This window comes from Trachypithecus francoisi, unplaced genomic scaffold (assembly GCF_009764315.1).
Source record: "Trachypithecus francoisi isolate TF-2019V2 unplaced genomic scaffold, Tfra_2.0 Lachesis_group9, whole genome shotgun sequence".
Classification (NCBI taxonomy): Eukaryota; Metazoa; Chordata; class Mammalia; order Primates; family Cercopithecidae; genus Trachypithecus; species Trachypithecus francoisi.
This window is the reverse complement of record NW_022681474.1, coordinates 60,884,069-60,907,822: the sequence shown is the minus strand read 5'-3', so window position 1 is coordinate 60,907,822 and position 23,754 is coordinate 60,884,069. Positions and strand designations below refer to the sequence as shown.

General features: G+C 42.2%; 2 protein-coding genes across 29 annotated transcripts in view; one reads left to right on the top strand and one right to left on the bottom strand.

Annotated features, from left to right (window-relative positions):
• Positions 1 to 23,754, bottom strand: part of PARD3 (par-3 family cell polarity regulator) — a 725,699-nt gene that overhangs the window by 619,394 nt on the left and 82,551 nt on the right. The gene's annotated exons all lie outside the window — the stretch shown is intronic.
• On the top strand, positions 737 to 2,268 carry LOC117082639 (Y-box-binding protein 1-like). The gene is given in 1 exon segment (XM_033209527.1): positions 737 to 2,268. A coding segment is annotated over 1 exon segment (1,116 nt). The 5' UTR covers positions 737 to 751; the 3' UTR covers positions 1,868 to 2,268.

Genomic DNA, 23,754 nt, shown 5'->3' with positions numbered 1-23,754 from the left:
GGGGACAAAGGAGCAAAGTAGGCTGTAAAGCTCAAAAGCAAGCCTGTCCAACCTGCGGCCCCATGGGCTACGTGTGGCCCAGGATGGCTTTTTTTTTTTGAGATGGAGTTTCGCTCTTGTTGCCCAGGCTGGAGTGCAATGGCCCAATCTCGGCTCACCACAACCTCTGCCTCTCGGGTTCAAGCAATTCTCCTGCCTCAGCCTCCTAAGTAGCTGGGATTACAGGCATGCGCCACCACTCCTGGCTAATTTTCTATTTTTAGTAGAGACAGGGTTTCTCCATGTTGGTCAGGCTGGCCTCGAACTCCCAACCTCAGGTGATCCACCCGCCTTGGCCTCCCAAAGTGCTGAAATTACAGACATGAGCCACTGCACCTGGCCTCAGGATGGCTTTGAATATGGCCCAACACACATTCATAAACTTTCTCAAAATAATATCAGATTTTTTTTTTGGTGCAATTTTTGTTTTAGATGATCAGATACTGTTAGTGTATTTTATGTGTGGTCCAAGACAACACTTCTTCCAATGTGGCTCAGGGATGCCAAAAGATTGGACGCCACTACTTTAAAGACATACAGATAGATTGTGCACAGCAAGAGACCTGGGCCTTGATGACAAAGGCATCTAGTGAGTGCAAGTCTTACCTATCAGTAGCCACAAAAAGGACAATACAATGACTCTGTGGTTAAGTGGCCTGAAAGTACACAAGTCATTTCCTCTTTGTGGGCACCCAAGTCCTTCTGTATAGAAATGAGGGAGTTGCGAGTTCGATCGGTAGCGGGAGCGGAAAGCGGACCCCAGAGAGCCCTGAGCAGCCCCACCGCCGCCGCCGGCCTACTTACCATCACACCCCGGGAAGAGCCGCAGCTGCCCCAGCTGGCCCCAGTCACCATCACCGCAACCATGAGCAGCGAGGCCGAGACCCAGCAGCCGCCCGCCGCCCCCGCCCTCAGCGCCACCGACACCAAGCCCGGCACTACGGGCAGCGGGGCAGGGAGCGGTGTCCCGGGTGGCCTCACATAGGCGGCGCCTGCCGGCGGGGACAAGAAGGTCATCGCAACGAAGGTTTTGGGAACAGTAAAATGGTTCAACCTAAGGAACGGATATGGTTTCATCAACAGGAATGACACCAAGGAAGATGTATTTGTACACCAGACTGCCATAAAGAAGAATAACCCCAGGAAGTACCTTTGCAGTGTAGGAGATGGAGAGACTGTGGAGTTTGATGTTGTTGAAGGAGAAAAGGGTGCGGAGGCAGCAAATGTTACAGGTCCTGGTGGTGTTCCAGTTCAAGGCAGTAAATATGCAGCAGACCGTAACCATTATAGACGCTATCCACGTCGTAGGGGTCCTCCACGCAATCACCAGCAAAATTACCAGAATAGTGAGAGTGGGGAAAAGAACGAGGGATCGGAGAGTGCTCCCGAAGGCCAGGCCCAACAACGCCGGCCCTACCGCAGGCGAAGGTTCCCACCTTACTACATGCGGAGACCCTATGGGCGTCGACCACAGTATTCCAACCCTCCTGTGCAGGGAGAAGTGATGGAGGGTGCTGACAACCAGGGTGCAGGAGAACAAGGCAGACCAGTGAGGCAGAATATGTATCGGGGATATAGACCACGATTCCGCAGGGGCCCTCCTGGCCAAAGACAACGTAGAGAGGACCGCAATGAAGAAGATAAAGAAAATCAAGGAGATGAGACCCAAGGTCAGCAGCCACCTCAACGTCGGTACCGCCACAACTTCAATTACCGACGCAGACGCCCAGAAAACCCTAAACCACAAGATGGCAAAGAGACAAAAGCAGCCGATCCGCCAGCTGAGAATTCGTCCGCTCCCGAGGCTGAGCAGGGCGGGGATGAGTAAATGCCGGCTTACCATCTCTACCATCATCCGGTTTAGTCATCCAACAAGAAGAAATACGAAATTCCAGCAATAAGAAATGAACAAAAGATTGGAGCTGAAGACCTTAAGTGCTTGCTTTTTGCCCATTGACCAGATAAATAGAACTATCTGCATTATCTATGCAGCATGGGGTTTTTATTATTTTTACCTAAAGACGTCTCTTTTTGGTAATAACAAACGTGTTTTTTAAAAAAGCCTGGTTTTTCTCAATATGCCTTTAAAGGTTTTTAAATTGTTTCATATCTGGTCAAGTTGAGATTTTTAAGAACTTCATTTTTAATTTGTAATAAAAGTTTACAACTTGATTTTTTCAAAAAAGTCAACAAACTGCAAGCACCTGTTAATAAAGGTCTTAAATAATTGTAAAAAAAAAAAAAAGAAAAAAGAAAGGAGGGAGTTGGATGGTCTCTGGGGTTCCTATATTGCTCTACCAGTCTATGACGCTATATCAGAAAAAATTAAACACACTCCAGGCAGCCTTTTTTCCACAAGTAAAAATAAAACAGCCATTCCTACCAACACATAATAAGATCTTGAAAACAACTCATAATACAAAATTAAAAGTACCTAATCTCCTCTACAACATTCTGTGTTAAACATGCATTTATAAGCATGTTCCCCTGCAGTCATAGAGTTCAAAGCCCTGTAGACACCATTCACCCAGAACAGCTCTCCAAACCCTGAGAGTCTGGTGGAAGTGCTGGAAGCACCATGAGCAAGCAAGGTCATGGTCCCACGGAGATTACTGGAAAAGCCTCCTAAGAGCAAGAAAAGTCAAATATGGAGAAGAGCATCCACGTGGCTACTACTGACTGGACACATTCTTTTTTTTTTTTTTTTTTTTTCAGTTGCAAGATTTAATAGAGTGAAAACAGAGCTCCCATACAAAGGAAGGGGACCCAAAGAGGGTAGCCGAATGCCTGGGTTCGTATCCCGATCACTGTCCCTCCCACTGTGCTCTCAGGCAATAGATGACTGGCTATTTCTTTACCTCCTGTTTTTGTCTAATTAGCATTTTAGTGAGTGCTCTTTACTACCTGATTGGTCAGGTGTGAGCTAAGTTGCAAGCCCCATGTTTAAAGGTGGATGCAGTCACCTTCCCAGCTAGGCTTAGGGATTCTTAATCGGCCTAGGAAATCCAGTTAGTCCTGTCTCTCAGTCCCCACTCTCAAAAGGAAAACCCAAGTGTGTTGTTCGGGAGGTTGGCCGACGACCGCTCTAACTGCTTCCTGCTGAACTGGGACATAGTAGGGGTTGTGCAGCTGAGATTTCCTCGGGAGGGGTGCCTTCAATGTCATTAACATCAGAGCATGGGCTAGCAGGCAGGTGACTGGACACATTTCTATATTTACCATGCACTCTGACAGCAGGTGGGGATAGCGGGATGGCATGTTGCACACCACCAGTGAATTAAGAACCAAACACCCAGTCTGAAAATAATTGTGTTATGGAATAACAGTGGTATAGCCAAATCTATAATAAAACCCCTGTTCTACAATACTTAAATATCAATTGCGGGGCCAAGCACGGTGGCTTATGCCTATAATCCCAGCACTCTGGGAGGCCAAGACAGGTGGATTGTCTGAACTCACGAGTTTGAAATCACCCTGGGAAACATGGTAAAGCCCCATGTCTACTAAAATACAAAAAATTAGTTGGGCATGGTGGCACACACCTGTAAATCCAGCTACTTGGGAGGCTGAGGCAGGAGAATTGCTTGAGCCCAGGAGATGGAGGTTGCAGTGAGCCAAGATGGCGCCACCACACTCCAGCCTGGGTGACAGAGTGAAACTCTGTCTCAAAAAAAAAAAAAAAAAAATCAATTACGGGAGGCAATCCATAGGTATATGAAAAGGTCATTAACAATACTCAATTATGGAAATTAAGTGCCAACCAGGCAGTATAGGAATTGAGAAAAAACAGAAAACACTAAAGACAAAGAACACTTCATGAAGAAACTGTCATTTATTTTCAATCAGGAGAAATCTTAGGACAAAGGTGAGGAGGTCAAAACATGCACAGTAAGGTTGGACACGATGGCTCACACCTGTAATCCCAGCACTGTGGGAGGCCAAGGCCAGAGGATTTCTTGAACCCAGGAGTTCGAGACCAGCTTGGGCAACAAAGTGAGACCACGTCTCCGCAAAAGGCAAAATAATCAGCGAGGCATAGTGGTGCATGCCTGTAGTCGCAGCTACCGAGAGGTGGAGGCTATAGGATTGCTTGAGCCTAGGAGACTAAGGATGCAGTGAGCTGTGATCACACCACTATACTCCAGCCTGGGCAACACGACGGACTCTATCTCAAAAATAAAAATAAATTGGCCGGGCACGGTGTCTCACGCCTGTAATCCCAGTACTTTGGGAGGCCGAGGCGGGTGGATCACCTGAGGTCAGGAGTTCGAGACCAGCCTGGCCAACATGGTGAAACTCTGTGTCTACTAAAAAATACACAAATTACCCGGGCGTGGTGGCAGGTGCCTTAATCCCAGCTACTTGGGAGGCAGAGGCAGGAGAATCATTTGAAACCAGAAGGTGGAGGTTGCAGTGAGCCAAGATTGAGCTACTGCACTCAAGCGTGGGGGACGAGTGAGACTTCTCTCAAAAAAAAAATAAATAAATAAAAATTTTTTAAAATGCATGGTGTATTGGAACAACCAGGGAAAAAGCCTGGAAATAATACACTCCTTCAGAACTTGTGGTTTTGTCCTTATTCATCCTTTCTCCCCGCAAGATACTGATACGTTGAGTTGAGCCAGGCACATATAAGATCTCTGCTAGCGGTAGACTTGGGCACAGCTCTTTTTAGACCTCTATGGAAAAAGCTAGTGCTCGAAACCTAACCTTCATGTCATCATTAATTGTGATGTTTGTTCTAAACAACCTAAAGCAACGTAATACACCACCAACAGAAACAAATGTAAATCCAGAATTAGAGGTTTCAAGAGAAAAAAGCATTTCAAAAGACCCCAAATAAATTTCAATTCTAAAATTTTAAGGATTATTTCATTTTCTTATATTCCCCCTCTACTTTTTTTAAGTTAAATCCCTTCTCATCCCTCCCATCTTGTTTAATATTAATAGTTAGTTACTACATTCCTGACTGCAGTGCAGTGCAGCAACACTTCCTGTTTATCAAAAGACTAAAACAAATAGCAGGTCAACAAGACTAGACAAGGAAAACACAAAACTCGTTTGACAACTGGGGCCAGAAACATGTGCGTATGCGTGCAAGAGAAACCGCCACCTACCTTTTTAGTTGGACCTGTTCGACATCGTACAGCAAGCAGATTATTTCAATATAACCTTCAATCCATGCTCCTCTTGCCTTCTCCCCTCCAAAAAGACATTTAAAGCCAACCAGAGATTTGAGCAATGAATTTATGAACTTTTAAGTTCAAGATTTTCAACTTTCATATGACAATGTAGTGATGAATATTACCAATGTGATTTGATTAACAAAATGAGCACCTCCTCATATGTGACATATGGTGCTAAAGCCCATTCTTGCTGAAAATCTAGGATGACAAACAACTCACAGGGCAAACCCCATGTGGTTAGGCGGGTGTCTGTTTTGATGCGAAGCCTCCAGTTTTGTTCCTGTCTAGGCCTGTCCCACAGCCATCTGACATTCCCGCAAAAACCTGTCTTTATTTTGGATGGACACACAAGCAACAGAATTGGCACTGAAATTTCAGCTTATGGTGCAGGGAATGTTAGGATACAATTTCCCCCTCAAGTAAATACTGAAACACTGACATGGGGGCTTATTTTGCTTTTTTACTTTTAAAAATTTGCATCCAGGCACAGTGGCTCGTGCCTGTAATCCCAGTACTTTGGGAGGCCCAGGCAGGTGGATCGCCTGAGCGTCAGGCGTTCGAGACCATCCTGGTCACATGGCAAAACCCTGTCTCTATTAAAAATACAAAAAATTAGCTAGGTATGGTGGCAGGTGCCTGTAATCCCAGCTATTTGGGAGGATAACTGCTTGATTCTCTGAGGCAGGAGAATTGCTTGAACCCAGGAGGCAGAGGTTGCAGTGAGCTGAGATCACACCACTGTACTACAGCCTGGGCAACAGACCAAGCCTCTGTCTCCAAAAAAAGAAAAAAAAAAAAAAAAGCCTTGGAAATAATGCCATCGTGTACTATGTCAAGAATTCTAGCCAGGTGCAGTGGCTCAGGCCTATAATCCCAGCACTTTGGGAGGCTGAGGCGGGCGGATCACCTGAGGTCGGGAGTTCGAGACCAGTCTGACCAACACGGAGAAATCTTGTCTCTACTAAAAATACAAAATTAGCCAGGCATGGTAGTGCATGCCTGTAATCTCAGCTACCTGGGACACTGAGGCAGGAGAATCACTTGAACTCGGGAGGCTGAGGTTGCGGTGAGCCCAGATCGCACCACTGCACTCCAGCCTAAGCAACAAGAGCGAAACTCTGTCCCGAAAAAAAAAAAAAAAAAAATTCTCAACCCACCTAAAATAAGACATGATAAAGACCTAAAATAAGTCATGATAAAGACATCTGCCAGATGTCTCAATTAAAAGGCCTAATGTTATGATGAAGTAAAAGAAAATACTTTTCAGGCTGATTAGAGGACACCCGGCAGAACAATGAGCTGCATTATTCCAGAAAGGCAATAGAAATATCCTGAGAATGGTGACCCATTTGTGCTAAATCTATTATGAACTATTCAAAGTAACTTTGAAAAAGCTTACCTAAAGTAATACAATACAGAGGCAGAAACTGACTCAGTTATATATAAATCTTAAGCAATGTCACACTCCTTACAAAAACCAAGGGCAACCAAAAGAAATCAATTCCAGAACTGAAGAGACTGCATTCTAAAATTAACAGAATTTTAATCTTCAAATTAAGTTATTTCCTTCCTGTACCTCCATCCTGTCTTTGAAAAGAGTCAAACAATTGTGGAGTGAACAGGGCGTAAAGTAAGCCATGTGAAAAGAAGAAAAACCACAGAGACCAATGCCACAGGAATGCTGAAGCTGCACACACAGGGTGTGCCTGGGCAGCCAGCAAGCTGAGGGCAGGGAAGGAGTCTGACCCTCTCCTCCAACCCCATCGCCAGTGAAAAGGTGATACCCTGAGAGGGGCTCGAGAGCACTCCCCAAGAGTGCCTGGCATCCACAGTGATAAGCTGAGTGCGAGACCAGGGGGCTCAACTACTTGCAGGGTTCCCAGAGCAGCGAGACCCTGCTCTTCCACATTGCGAATCACACACAATTCCTGGACAGGCATCTCCTGGAGCTGTAAGATTCCCAGCGCTCACCAATTACAATAAAAATAAAGATTCAGTTATCTGCTGGAAGATATAACTGAAACATTAAATACCACTGCTAATCTGGGTTATGTGAAAAATATATATTTTGGGGTTACACCAATACCTTCAATTAAGCATGTACTAAATTATAACATATCATCTCTAACACTAGACAAACAATGGCTTTAATACTGTCTAAACAGGCCGGCTGCAGCTGTAATCCTAGAGCTTTGGGAGGCCAAGCCAGGCAGATCGCTTGAGTCCAGGAGGTCAAGGCCAGCCTAGGCAACACGGTGAAACCCCATCTCTTAAAAAAAAAAAAACTAAAAATACAAAAATTAGCCAGGTATGGCGCCATGCACCTGTAGTCCCAGCTACTCCAGAGGCTAAGGTAGGAGGACCACCTGAGTCCAGGGAGTTCAAGGCTACAGTGAGCCATGATGGTGCCACTGCACTTCAGCCTGGTGATAAAGTGAGATCCTGTCTCAAAATATATATTTTTTGAGACATATATATATACACACACACACACTATTGTTTTATTTATATATATAGACTGTTTGACTATCTGTCTATATACAGATTGTCTAAACAGAAACAAGTAAGATTTGCCCGTCACTACACTGTCATTCACTCTTGCTATCTCCAGTGGTTATCACCTGCACAGAAAACAAATTATAGTTTACCTAGTCCAAGTTTTAATAACAAACTGGCTCAATGCTTCTGCACAAAGTCACTATAAACTATAATCATAGAAAACATCCATGTATGTGTTCTGAGAAATGAGGACTGAAGAACCAGCCTGGCCACTTAATCTCCTGTGACAGCAGGGTAAGGTCAGGCTTGATGTTCAGCATGGTGCTCCCTGGGATCGTTCCGTCTCACTCTCCAGGGCAGGACACTTTGGGCCTCACACTTCCTGTGCACACTTGCCCCACAATCTTCTTGCCTATGCTATGAAAGCTGTTGACAGCCTTCATCTCAAAAACATTTAACTTCATATTTTTTGCCCCCATTTAGAATATCACAAAGCATTTTGTAAGCCACCCTTCAAAACACAGTATCTTCTTTAAAAAGTGAGGCAGAAGGCAGGATATTAGTTTAATATTCCTTTTTGCCAAATACATACATTGAACATAATGAAATATTTACCAGTGTAACTGTCTGATATCTAAGATTTATTTCAAAATGATGGAATGGAAATAGTGCGAGGGTATAGAAGAAACAAGATTGGCCAAAAATGTGAATTGCTGAAGTTGGGTGACAGGTACATAGAGGTATGTTATTCTCTTAACTATAGCAGTATATTTGAAATTTTCCCTAATGAAAATAGATTTTTACAAAAATACATATATTGGCCAAGCACAGTGGCTTACACCTTTAATCCTAGCAGTTTGGGAGGCAGAGGTGGGCAGATCACCTGAGCTCAGGAGTTCAAGACCAGCCTGGCCAACATGGCAAAACTCTGTCTCTACTAAAAATACAAAAATTTGCCAAGCATGGTGGTACATGACTGTAATCCCAGCTACTTGGGAGGCAGAGGCAGGAGAACCTAGGAGGCCTGGGCAACAGAACAAGGCTCTGTCTGGGAAAAAAAAAAAAAAAAGAAAGAAATCATATATTGACTTGAAAGGGCAGAGGATGCCTTTGATTTACATGTATCCAATAAAGCCATACAAGAAAAAGGTCATCAATGATGGCTGAAACAACCAGAGAGACACACAGAAGCAAAGTCACTATGCTTATAATGCATTTCTGGTTGCTTTTTTCCTTAAAGAAGCATGGTGCCTTTGACTTCCGTTACCGACTCCCCAAATTTTAAGGTCAGTGTTCACCTCTGATAAGATCATAAACTTCTTTTAGCTCACATCACCAATTGTCACAAACTCTGTTTGAAAAACTAAAACAGATTAGGTATCAATCAGATCATAGTAATTAATCTCGGCTTTATGTCATAAGACTTTTAAACTTCCCACTTTCCACAGCTAGTTCCCTGCTTGGGGAAGAAACCCAACCACTTCATAAATCTGGCATCATCCTACTACACTGTGTTTTAAAATATGCTCACGTATTGATCACGGTGATGCAGCAGAGGAACTGCGGGCTTGACCACACCGCAGGGATGCAGGGCCAGGGATGGGGTGGCTTCTTTAGGGGCCATCTGTAATCACACTCTGGGCTCACAATGGAGGGGTGCCGCAGGCTGGGAGCTGGGCTCCTTTTACTTTCCAGTTCGAGTTCCCTTGTCTACACTTCACTGGTGGATCTGTTACTGATATTAAAACCCAAAGCCGCCAGCAGAGAGCACTCAACGAGCACAAGCTCAGTAATTCCTCCTCACTGCAGAGGGAAACCGGAGTACACAATCATTAAGGAAAGAACACATGCTTAATGGAAACTTCATATGGAGCAGAGGGGCCAGTATAATCCGAAATTCAAATAAACTCAAGTGTTCGTGAGAAAATAAGCCTGCAATCCTAAAGATTCTATGAGATGTATCCCATATTGTTTAATTATTTTTCTACATAATACTCTTAGGGTACTTTTTTTAAGTCAGTGCAGTATGGTTGGAAACTGCATTGTGATCTATGGCTTTCTCCATGTAATTAAAATAGTCTTGCAAGTCATGCCCATTTTTGAAAGCTATACAAGCACCTACTCTCTTGCAATGGTGAAGATAGCACAGTTATTTCCCTTCAGTTCTCTTACATAACTAAAGAGTTTTTTGTTTTGTTTATAAGCTCATACATTGGCTAGAAAAAATTATAAATTCACTGGTACATTTCTAAACTTGCTAGTAAAAAAAATAAGCTATATATAAGAGGCTGCCCTGTTCAAATCCCAATAAAGTGTTTTAAATAATTTTATTATGATCACAGTAAACATAGCACATAGAACTAAAGGAAATACTATAGTGAATATATATAAGCTAAACTGGCTAGTTCTCATTAAACCCAGGAACTAGAAAAATGATCATGAAATATTTTTGTTTTTCTGCTTACTGCTATGTTGTATTATTAATTCAAGACAAAGGCAGGGGTGTAGGAGTGAAGAAGAGCTCTGGGGATAGGTAAGTCAGCCAGGCTGTGCTACCACAGGCAGCAGCAGTCTGCAGGAAGAGCCCTGCACATCACACGGTCTACTGGATGCTGTAACCCAAGTGACAACGACAGAACTGTGGAGCAAATGCTGGAGCAGTAGAAATGCCAGAGCTTCTAAAATCAGCTCCGTGAGCTGATGAGTCACAAATATGAAGGAAGCATCAGCTCATTCAATACAAGCAATGGAGCTTAGGAATTAAGAGTGAAGACTGGACATAGCTGGAGCAAATGACTTAACCTCTCTCTGCCCCCGTTTCCCTCATCCGAGAAATGTGAGTAACAGGAGTCCCTTACTCATAGAATTGTTAAAAGGATTGAATGAGTCAAAATTTTTTCTTCTTTTTTTTTTTTTTTTTTTTGAGATGGAGTCTCACTCTGTCGCCCAGGCTGGAGTGCAGTGGCGTGATCTTGGCTCACTGCAACCTCCAACTCCCAGGTTCAAGCGTTTCTCCTGCCTCAGTCAGCCTCCTGAGTAGCTGGGGTTACAGGCACCTGCCACCACACTCGGCTAATTTTTTATTTTCAGTTGAGACGGGGTTTCACCATGTTGGACCAGGCTGGTCTCAAACTCCTGGCCTCTGGTGATCCACCTGCCTCGGCCTCCCAAAGTGCTGGGATTCCAGGTGTGAGCCACCATGCCCAGCCGAGTCAAAACTTTTCAAGCTCTCCGAATAGCTCAAGGCATTCAGTCACTGCTCAGTAAGTATTCGTTGTCATTCTGATAAGCCAGGATTTTCACAACAGTCCCTACTTCCTCAACTGTGCAGACTAGTGTTATACATCATTAAAATCTACCCTTGTGGGGCACAATATCTAGTGTCAATCTATCTCAAAAGGGAATGAGGGAATACATGGTGGTTCTCAATCCTGGCTATATCAGGAACACATGCGAGCTTTACTAACTACACAACACCCCAACCAAGACCAAGTGAATTAGAAACAAACTCAGACGACACAACGTCCAGCCAGCTTGGGGAGCTAACACCAGGATTGCAACTGAACAACAAAAGTTACTTTGCAAAAAGGCAGATACTTTACTACACCTAAAACGTTATTTGCTTGCTGTGGACTAGTTCTACTGTCTTAAGTGGAGGCATTTGTGTGTTGTTGTTTTTTAAATCCCACGTTCTCAGTCACATAACATATAACTGCAGTGTCTAAGCATACATGTCTTTACAATGTCATTTGGTTAACGTTCTTCCCAGCCTTAAGGGAGTGTAAAGGTAACCGATTAAATTAGCACCACAAGGATTTCTGCCTAACATGTCTTTTAACCATCAACAGATGTCATATAACTTCCTAAAGCTCTTGGTTATAACTATTTTTATACTTAGAACAAATCAAGTTAATGTTTTACTAAAACAAAAGCTTTGGCCGGGCACAGTGGTTCATGCCTATAACCCCAGCACTTTCGGAGATGGGCGAATCACCTAAGGTCAGTAGTTCGAGACCAGCCTGGTCAACATGGTGAAACCGTGTCTCTATTAAAAACACAAAAAATTAGCTGGGCACAGTGGCTCATGCCTGTAATCGCAGCATTTGGCAGGCCGAGGCGGGTGGATCACCTGAGGTCAGGAGTTTGAGACGAGCCTGGGCAACATGGTGAAACCCCATCTCTACTAAAAGCACACCCATAATCCCAGCTACTCAGGAGGCTGAGGCAAGAGAATCGCTTGAGTCCGGAAGGCAGAGTTTGCGGTGAGCCAAGATCGTGCCACTGAACTCCAGCCTAGGCAACATAGTGAGACCTTGTCTCAAAACACACACACACACACACACAATTAGCCGGGTGTGGTGGTGGGCACCCGTAGTCCCAGCTATTCAGGAGGCTGAGGCTGAGCAGAATTGCTTGAACCTGGGAGGTGGAGGCTGCAGTGAGCCGAGATCGTGCCACCGCACTCCAGCCTGGGTGGCAAGAGTGAAACTCCATCTCAAAAAAAAAAAAACGGGGGGAGGGGGGTCTTTTCTGTCTCATATGTACAGGAAAGGCCAGCATTACATCTTTATACTTTCTCCTCTCTGAGCACAGACCTCTGAACGAGAAATTCTCCTCTGACCACAAGAGCCCTCTATATTGGGCAACTTTCCACCCTTTTCTGTGGACAGGGAATCAAGTTCAGTCTCTGCTTTGCTAATAACCAGCTGGGTGAGCTCAGACAAATAAAACTCTGCCCATTCCCCAACCTGTAAAATAAAGGGGAAGTACAGGATCTACAGACACCACTGCTCTTACCATTACACTATACAAAGAGCCCACAAAGCATCCATGTCCTCTGCACCCTGTGTGGTGGGGGATTCCATCCTTCCAATATGTTTAAAGACTTTGGCTCAAGAGTCACAAGCTCATGAGCCTATGGTAGCCAAGTGGGTAAATGAGGGGCAGGATGAGTGGGTGCCTACAAGCCTGAGAGCATGAACCCTATCTAAGGAACAGCTGCCACCGGCGGCATACAAACTTGCTCTGGCCCAGGCTCCCCAGGTCTCAGGAAGCACTGCACATTCCCACGTTTTATGCAGCATCTTCTCAATTTCTCAGGCTGGCCATGACAGACATGACATGACATGACACACAACAGCAATGTGTTCCAGCCTCCTCCCTGCTGGCAAGGCAAGCCTCATAGGACCCAAAGTCCATCAGTCCTTCCAGACTGCTGACACCTCAAAGCACAGAGAACTACCACCTTGTACTCTGTAGTCAAAATTTATTTAACTAAAGCAAGTCTGAGCACAGCAACAAGAGACACTGACTGCTGTGTTTATTTTTTTTGAACAACAGCAACAACAAAAAAAAACCAGTCAAAGTTTATATACATAATGATGTATAGGCACTTTGAAGCCTTTAAGGTTTTCTTTCTGCTCCCCGTCTCTCCTCTCTCCATTTCCAATAATATACACTGTTGCCAGAATAACATTCCTCCAGCCCTGTTATGAAACCCATGCCTGTTGGAGAATGAAAAGCAGGTTTCCCTTCTGCAGGTGACACAAGTATGCGACCCCCTCCCTCCACCACACACACACACACATACACACACACTACTTACATCCAACCCCTCCAGACTCAACCATTACCACATACTGGGCACAGCCCTTTTCAGCACCCAATATCTGACAAGCAACGTTCAACAATGTCAACCCGGAAACACTACAAGATCCTTGCAATGCATTCTGGATCGACAAGTAGGTATATTAAGTCTAATTTATTACACTTTAGGCATTTTGAGGCTTCACAGTATGTATGATGAATCTGTAGGCAAGAAAAACACAGAGTAAAAGCCTTTTATTCTCTATTTTCCTATCTAGTTAAGAATTTACCAAATTTACCATAAGTAATAAAACACAGTTTTTAGAAAACACTCAAATTTCGGTTCTTGAACATTTGACAAAATTATATACTGCTTGAAATACATACAAATACACTTCAGGAAGCCTATACATTAAATAGCAAATAAAATATCTAAAGGATTCTGACACTAAATGTCATTTCTGAACATTTTTGTAATTTAGAAAAATAGTCACATTAGCAGCCAGCTAGTCCCACATCTTGAATACTTTCACTGAATTGCAATGACGTAGCAGCACTTCAGGCAAAAAAGTACCAAACCTCTCTTCAACCCTGAAATGTGCCCTAACAGATAAATAATAAAAATGGAAAATATGCACCTTAAAGTACTCTCCACTTTAAACTGACGCACTTGTGTTTGTCCTAATGCTGCTAACCAGTTTACAGTAAATATGTCACATTGTTGTCTATTTCTAAATGCTCTCAATTTGGATGAAGTCATCCCAAGCAGCAGTAAAAGGCTTTTATTGCCCAGCAGAATACAACCGTTTGTGTACTTGTCTTTTGTTTCTCATTACCTAGATGTAGCAACCAAAAAGTCCAAATTTACAGGAGGTACATTAGTTTTTAAAATGGTTTCTCATATTTAATGTAATATTCTAGGTTTCATATCAGGCAAAATTCTCAAGTTATCCTCATGCAGCCATGCACTCCATAACATTTCAGTCAACAATGGACTGTAGTCCCATAAGACTGCAATGCCGTATTTCACTGTACCTTTTCTAGGTTCCGATATGTTTGGAAACAACTATGGACCACTCTGTTCTAATTGCCTGCAGTATTCAGGACAGTAACATGCTGTACAGGTTTGCAGTCCAGGAGCAAAAGGTTAGACCACACAGCCTAAGTGTGCAGTAGGCTCTGCAACCTAGGTTTGTGTAAGTTCACCCTATGATGCTCGCACAACAAAACTGCCTAACAACTCATTTCACAGAATGAATCCTCCTTAAGCGGTGCGTGACTATGAATATAAATCCTTAAAATGCTGAATGCAGCCTACACTTTTACAGATATGATGCTATGGGTCGGGCGTGGTGGCTCACGCCTATAATCCTAGCACTTTGGGAGATTGAGGTGGGCGGATCACTTGAGGTCAGGAGTTCAAAACCAGCCTGGCCAACATGGTGAAACCCAGTCTCTACTAAAAATAAAAAAATTAGCGAAGCGTAGTGGCCGGTGCCTGTAATCCCAGCTACTCAGGAGGCTAAGGTAAGAGAATCACTTGAACCCAGTAGGCGGAGGCTGCAGTGAGCTGACATCACGCCACTGCATTCCAGCCAGGACGACAGGGCAAGACTCTGTCTTTTAAAAAAAAAAAAAAAAAAAAAAAAAAGGATATGATGCTATAAAAAAGGATTGTTGTAAGAATTTGAAGGATTCTACATGTAAAATGGAAGCTAAACATCTATAAATAGTAGAACTTGATTTAATATACAAGGGTCTCCTACAATAAACGAACCTGACAAGTAAGGGCCCCAAAAGTTTCCATTTAATTAAAACTCCACTAAGGAAGTTACACACACAAATTAACTTTATTATGCAGCGAGCAGTCTCCTGGAGGAGCCGGAAAAGTAATCTGACCGCGGTCCAAGGAGTTCCTTGTACTTCATTCCTGGCTGTTGTGTATCCATCTGTGATCCATCCCCAGGGAGAGATTAAATTTAAACGGATTGGAGAGAGAAGGAAAGATCCTTCCTTCCGATAAAAACACATCCAGCGTCATCTCCCTCCCCTAGAAATCAGGGGCTTTCAACATGTGCTTTGGAGAATTTTAACAGGTTTTATAGCCTGAACCAGAGCTAAAGAGCAATTCATTAAGAATTTTAGTGTTTCTTAAAATATTCAATAAAATAAAATACTGTCTTAGGGCTATATCCTGACCTACAATATTTTATAAAGGCCAGAATAAACCTGATACCAAAATCAGATAAATATGTATATATCTTCTCCCTCATGAACTAAGGTACAAAAATCAGCAACAATATATCACCAAATTATTCCAACAATATATAAAAAGAAGTGGATGGGATACAAAAGCAACCCATATACAAATCTCAACTCTCTCTCTCCAAAATCCAATTTTTTTTTCCCTAAAGGATAAATTAACCAGATCTGGAAATTAATGAATTTGCAGACTGAAAAATTTTCACCAACTTTATACTGCACTGTACAGCTATAAATTTACATAATGCAGGACTACTTTTTAACAATAATATAGAAATCAGGGGAAATCAATTTTTAAAAAACAAGATGAAGCCAAAGGCAGTATTCAAAATATACTCCATGGCCAGGAGCTCACGCCTGTAATCCCAACACTTTGGGAGGCCCAGGAGGGAGGATGGCTTGAGCCTAGGAGTTCGAGACTAGCCTGGCCAATACAGCAAGCCATCATCTCTACAAAAAAATTTACAAATTAGCCAAGTGTGATGGTGCATGCCTGTAGTCCTACCTATACCAGATAGGCTGAGATGGGAGGCTCACTTGGGCACAGGAGTACAAGGTTGCAGTGAGCTATGACTGCACCACTGCACTCAGCCAAGGTGACTCTGTCTCCAAAATAAAATAAAATTGAAATTAATAAAAATTTAAATTTAAAAAACACACTCCATTAGGCCCTGCAAAGCAAGTAGATGCTGTGAGGATTCTAGCAGCCCTAATGAGTGCACACACACAAGGAAAGAACCACAACTATTCATTTCTCTTGTGAAATTCTTAAACCAGCCCACAATTTGCCCAATTACATAGCTCTGTTAGTTTAAGTACACAACTTTGTGCCCCAAACTTAAGAATTTCACAGTTAAAAATTTCTACGGGCAGGGTTTCCATATGACAAAGATATTTGTGTATACTTGATTAAATCATCATTATAAGCATCTGTTGAATATGCTTTGAGCAATTTCTTTATGCTGTTTTCTCTCACTTTTATAATGATCTTCCAAATCAGAAAAAAATGTCAAAATATAAAATTAAGACATCATCTTTTAGGAATTCTTCTATAGAGCAGGCTTGAGTTTCAACATGCATGGCAGAAAATGTATGCAAAGAAAATGTATTCTGGTATGAGACCCTCAGTTGCCTACAGACTTCAGTCAACTAACTCATTTGGGGAGTTGTTCATTCCCTCTTAGTCTTTTCAAGTCTTATTAGTCTTTATACAATCCACTGACATGGACAGCTGTAAAAGTTACACTTGCTGCTCTAGCGCTGACTAGACAAATTTGTAGTGATTATCATATTATCTGAACTATCGTTCCAAGTTTGTCTGAAAGCAACACAAAAACCTATAGCTACATGTCCTATAAAATTAAGGTTCCTCATAAAATGACCATTCTCTTGAGGTCATAAAATAATAAAAGTACTTATTTGCCATTAAAATCACAGAACTTTAAGAGACTGCAAAGACTCTAGAGGTCATCAACAACTGAGAAAAGTTGAAGTTCAAAAATCAAAAAGTAATTTTTTTCACAATCAAATAGTAGTTGAATAGCAAAATCCAACATTCGAATCCATCTCCTAACTCCTTGTTCCGTAGTCTCCTAGTTTTTCATCATGCCATACACAGCTTACCAAAATCTTTATTTTTAATTTAAATCACAGGAAAGGCAAATGCTGTAATGAATCTGCAAATATTTACAAGAGTGAAGAAGTAAGCCCACTAAATTCAGTGAGACAAGTATAATGCGAAATAATCCCAAGGCTCATTTTTCTCAGTTTCTCAGAATTGACAGGATAACAACAAAAGGAAGGGAAGAAATTTTGCAAGACTAACTCTCAAAAAGAATAGCTATTTGCAGAATGAATCACAACTATTAATCTTTTCTTGAAAAATATATGACAGCAAGGTGTTTTCCCTGTCTCTAACTATAAAAGGCCAGCTGCCAAAGGGCTATTCAATGAAAACATTACATAGCATCATTAAGATATGCACTCTTTCAACCTGAGAAGGCTTATTGAAAGGTAAGGAAAAAAAGATATGCAATCTTCTGAAAACGTTAAACTACAAGACAGTCATGTTAACAAAAGTACAGCTAAACCTGACAATGCAGGTCACATTATCTTCTCAAGTATATGCAAAAGTAGTAAAATGGAGACACTCTAGGGTAGGAGGCCTGAAGTAAATTGCACTAACCCCTTTGTCCACCCCCACCCATACAAAATGTCTTTGAAGTATTTTGTGGGGTATCTTGATTTTATTATTAAAATACATATAGGCCAGGCACAATGGCTGACACTTATAATGGCATGGTGGGAGGACAGCTTGAGGCCAGGAGTGTGAGATCAGCCTGGGCAACACAGCAAGGCTCCATTTCTACAAAAAAAAATTTCTTTTAATTAGCCGGGCATAATGGCATGTGCCTGTAGTTCCAGCTATTTGGGAGGCTGAGACAGGAGGATTGCTTGAACCCAGGAGTTTGGGCCTACAGTGAGCTATGTCATACCACTGCACTCCAGCCTGGAGGACACAGCATGACAATCAATCAATAATAAATACTTAGTAATTGATTAATTGGTGACAAATAGGTAAATACTGAGTTAAAATTTACGTAAAATTTACGTTACACCATAATATCTGTCTTCACAATATGAAAGCCAAGCCTTCAGATAAACGAAAAACTGCCCCTGATAAACCCATACCTCCCCCAGCAATACTCACACCTACTGTGAGGAACATACTGGAAGACCACTACAAATAGCAACGTGAGAGACAGACAGCCATCAGGCACCAGGCAAACAAGGGACCCACGAAGGAGCTCCTATATGAAGACCCCAGTCTAGTGTCTCTTCCTCACCTCCCACCCTCTCTTTGAGCTCCCTCTCTCTTCTGCCCTCTACAGGAAACGAGCTGATACTACAATAAAGGGGTCTGAGACAAGGCAACAGAAGTTCACCTCTATCAATGGAAAACTTATAAAGTCTCACTACTACAATGAAATATTTGCCTGCCTCTACTTAGACTTTATACCAAAGTTCAAAGTTAACACCATTAATCACCATGCACAAAAGCATGACTAACCAAGTCATGATTAACTAGTCACTTCCTGATTGCAAACGAAGTAGAATTTTCCCAGTATCATTGACAATGACTATTAGAAAGTGTTGAAAATCCCTTACAATCACTCTTTCAAAGATGTTTTAAGACAAAATTTAAAGTAAAAGAAAAATTTTATTCACTAACATTTGTCTAAGATTCTAATATAAACATAATTCTATGTTGTGATTAAAAAGAAAAATTATTCAGCTTAAAAAAAAAACAACTAGTGACAAACGTGATTAGAGTTTTGTTTTGTTCATTTTGAGATTGAGTCTCACTCTGTCACCCAGGTTGAAGTGCAGTGGTGGTACCATCTCGGTTGACCATAAACTCCTCCTCCTGGGTTCAAGCAATTCTCCTGCCTCAGCCTCCCAAGCAGCTGGGATTACAGGTGTGTGCCACCACACCCAACTAATTTTTGTACTTTTAGTAGAGACGGGGTTTGAGATCTGTGGGGTTTCACCATGTTGGCCAGGCTGGTCTCGAACTCCTGACCTTAGGTGATTCACTCGCCTTGGCCTCCCAAAGTGCTGGAATTATGGGCGTGAGCCACTGCACCCTGCCATGGTTAGAGTTTTTATCAGGTATTTGTTCTGGTAAGCAGACTCAAAATTAATATAAACCATCTTTCTCAAAACTTCTAATATAAAGGTAACGCCAATTCACAAGAGAGTAAATTATGCTTCTGCAAAAGTAAAATCAAAGCTGTTTTTTTTGTTTTACTATAAGCAGTCATAGAAAGAAACAAAGCTGTTTTATACTTATTTTCCATTGACAAAATTAACCCCATACTTAACAATCACTTATTCAGGAAAAAAAGTGTAAAGAGTATACAAGCAAGCCATACGGTTTTAATGTTTCCTAACCTCCTAATTTATTATTTAGAATGTTAAAACTTATTTCTCGGGTTCAAAAAAAATCCTTTAAAAATCTTTTACCATAATGCCTTATCAGTATTACCCAACCACCAAAGAGTAAAACTCATGTTATGTCAACACAGTACTTTAAAAAGGCAAGTGAGTGACACACTTCTGCACTTGAAAATCGGTCAAATTCCCATCACTGAAGATTACACATAAGAAATAGATGGGGTATTTTTAAAACAAAGCAGAAAACAAAAAACTTCACATGCTGTGTTGAAACAACTGGCTTTCCTATTGGAGGGGTATAGGGAAGAAATCAGGTCACTACCCTACCAAATACAAAATCCCATATGAATTCAAGATTAGATTCTAAATGCTTGCTTTCATTAATTTTAAACTATTAGATATAAAAAGAGAGTATGTTTGCAATTTAAGGTGAGACCTTCTTAAGCAAGACACTAGATGCTAATACCCAAAAGCCAGAAAGTTTAACATTTCTGTACAAAGTATGGTATACACCATTTTAAAAAGTTAAACAGCAGACAAAATACAGAAAATATATTTTCAATGTGTCCTGCACTTAAAGTTACTGTTACAAAGGGCTTACAAACAAACAAACAAACAAAAACCCAAGAGCAAAATGGGTAAGTTAATAGGAAATTCTAAGAAAAGGATGTAAACATGTGAGAAAACAGTAAAATTCCCTGGTCCTGGTGCTAACGGAAATTAAGGCAGTGATGATGTAGCACTTTTTGAGTATATCCAAATGGACAAGAGAAAATATTAAGTAGATAACCCAGTATTCACAAGGGAGAAATAAATTATCTTTTTTTAGGGCAATTTGTAAATAATAAAACATATGTTGTACACATTTCTTTTGCTCTAAGCTACTCATAGCTTCCATACACAAGAATAGAACTTTAGAGATGCTACAGCACTAGTTATTTACAGCAGAAAATTTGAGAAAATATTCTTTTCATTAAAGGAATAAAGTTATGCTAGTTTCATATGATATTATGGACATGCAATAACAATTACAGGACTTCTCACTAGTTGCAAACTGAAATTCTGACTCAATCTGACACTGAACCCCAATACAACTAGCCACATTCAAAGTTCTGTCCCCACTCCTTGAATGATCTGTTATAACACAACAGACATGCTGCCAGCCCTCAAATCTGGCTTATATTAAGCATTCCATCTCCCTGACTTCATCAGCAATGAATATCAAAATGGGCTAACCAACCCAAATGGGCTTCCAAATTTTCCCGTAAGAAAATAAAGTAGATATACGCAATGATTCATTTGAGAAGATTCTCATCAGACTCTCTGCAGTATAAAAGGAAAAAAAATTGAAACAATTAGTCTCCCCTATTTTTTATTCCTTTTAAAGTGGCAGATATCAATAAGTATACTTTGTCTGTAATCATTTCAGCAATGCAGTATATGTGCTGTAGTATAATCCCATTTTTAACAGAAATATTTTTTATATATGTGGTACATGCTCCACTTGCATAATGACACTTTTCTTGGAGTAATAAAAAAGAGTCTCACTCTGTTGCCCAGGCTGGTCTCAAACTCCTGGGCTCAAGTCATCAATCCTTCTGCCTCGGCCTCCCAAATTGTTGGGATTACAGGCATGAGACACCACACCGAATTTGGTGGTGGTGGTGGTTGCTGTTGTTCTGGAGATAGGGTCTTGCTCTGTCACCCAGGTTGGAGTGCAGTGGCATGATCACAGCTCACTGCAGCCTCAAACTCCTGTGCTCCAGTGATCCTCCCACCTCAGCCTCCTGAATAGCTGGGAACACAGATACATGCCACCACAACCAGCTAAAAATTTTTTTCATCAGCAAAGCTATAAATGAGACAAAAATAGATTGCTTGAATTGGCACTACTGTCTGTGTTCATAAAGGAAGTGACAACTAACTATACAGAAGAGTTATTTCAAAATACTGGAAATAGGTTACTTTATTTATTCATTCATTTACTCATCCATTCATTCATTTATTGAGACAGAGTCTCGCTCTATTGTCCTGGCTGGAGTGCAGTGGTGCAATCTAGGCTCACTGCAACCCCCACCTCCCAGGTTCAAGCAGTTCTCCTGCCTCAGCCTCCCAAGTAGCTGGGATTACAGGCATGCGCGGCCACGCCCAGCTAATATTTATATTTTTAGTAGAAATAGGGTTTCACCACGTTGGCCAGGCTGGTCTCGAACTCCTGACCTCAAGTGATCTGCCCACCTCTGCCTCCCAAAGTGCTGGAATTACAGGCATGAGCCACCATGCCCAGCCAAAATAGGTTACTTTAGACATCCCAAAAGGTCAGAGGCAACAATCTCATTTCTCCCTCCCCTTTTACTGTTGAGATGCTCCACAATCCCAACTGAGAACAAGAAGATACAGTTACAGAAACAGAAATGAGAAAGGGGTGAAGGGGAGAGAGGGGGACGGAGAGAAGCAGGGGTCTGCAGTATTGAACTGGTCCCAAGAATCCAGGGTGTGTATTTAGGTGGCTGAGCAAACAGTTGGGTGAGGTCAAAGCTATCTCGTGCGTACAATGTGCCTTTCACTTTTTAACAGGAGCCACAGGTTATTCTGTGACTATGTAGTCAGGCAAGGAGGATTTCCCACTTCTGCACTAACAACAGTCGGAAGCCGCAATCTCTGCTCAGGTGCTTGGCTACATTTTGCCTTAAAGGACAGGTGAAGTTGTGTGGTTACCTCAGCCCCATCAAGGACTGAGAAAGACGTTTGCCCCACATTATGGAGCAGATTTCACCACAGAGGTGAAAATCCTACCCCCTCCCACAACAAACATTCTATTTAGGGGAGGCCAAATCACAGTGCTCTGGTTTGAACATTTGTGTCCCCTCCACAATTCATGCTGACACTTAATCCCCAATGCAACAGTAGAGAGAGGAGGGGCCTTTAAAGGAGATTAGCCTTGGAAAAGGACCCTCTGCCCCCCACCACGTGAGGGTTTAGCTGCAAGGCACCAACCTAGCAGCAGAATCCAGGCCCACACCAGACACCAGCACCTAGTTTGGACTTCCCAGCCTTCAGAATCGTGAGAAATAAATCTATTGTTTTATAAATCACCCAACTTCAGGTATTTTCTTAAAGCAACATGAATGAACTAAGACACATAGCAAACCAGCATGAAACGTCTAGGAAAGTAGGAACACGAGAACACGGCACACCATGCTAGGGACGCCTGGGTCCGCGGGTGGTTCTCAGAACTGGCATTGAGACGGAACACCCAGAGCAAAGGACCCATTAGGCAAAGGCCCAGGAGGAAGAAGGCAAGAGCAGATGGGGGCGTCTTGCTGAAAAAGCTGAGACTCTGGACTGCCTCATACAGGATATGGGTCTTACTACAGACAATGCCCTCGAATATTTTCTACTCTACTCTTTCTCTGTCTTTAAAGCCAATTTTAACCTACGAAGAAATACAACCTCCTCTTCTCCCACTCTTGCCCCACCATCAAACACAAACACACATATTCTAGACTAACCATCCTATATGATACATGCATGTATGATTTTAAGGAAAACACTTCTAATAAGATAGCTGGAGGGAATGATCAAGCTTTTATAAGCACCACTAGTCCTGGGAAAGCTGATACTAGATCCATCTAGTCAGACAGAAAGAATTCCATTTTTGTTTTTATTTTATTTTAGAGATGGTGTCTCACTATATTGCCCAGGCTGGTCTGGAACTCCTGGCCTCAAGGGATCCTCCTGTCTATGGGTCCCCGCAAAGTGCTGGGATTACAGGTGTGAGCCACCTCACATGGCCTCAGAATCCCATTTTTAATAAGCTCCACAGCACATCACTTTACCTCATTAAAATACCTCATTAACATGGAAGAAAAGTCTGGCAACACAGGGAGACCCCATCTCTACACAATTTAAAAATTAACCAGGCACAGTGGCACTCATCTGTGGCTCCAGCTACCGGAGAGGCTGAAGTGAGAGGATCGCCTAAGCCCAGAAGGTCCAGGCTGCAGTGAGTGAGCTGTGTTCGCACCCCTGCACTGCACTCCAGCCTGGGTGACAGAGTGAGAGACCCTGTCTCAAAAACAGGGAGCAGAAGAGGTCAGGGCGAGGATGGGTGACAGAGTAAGACCCTGTCTCAAAATAATGGGGTAGAAGGGGTCAAAGAGAGGAAGCTGATTGCCACTTCAGACAAAGTACTGCTAATTTTATAAGTAAAATGTTCAGAGCA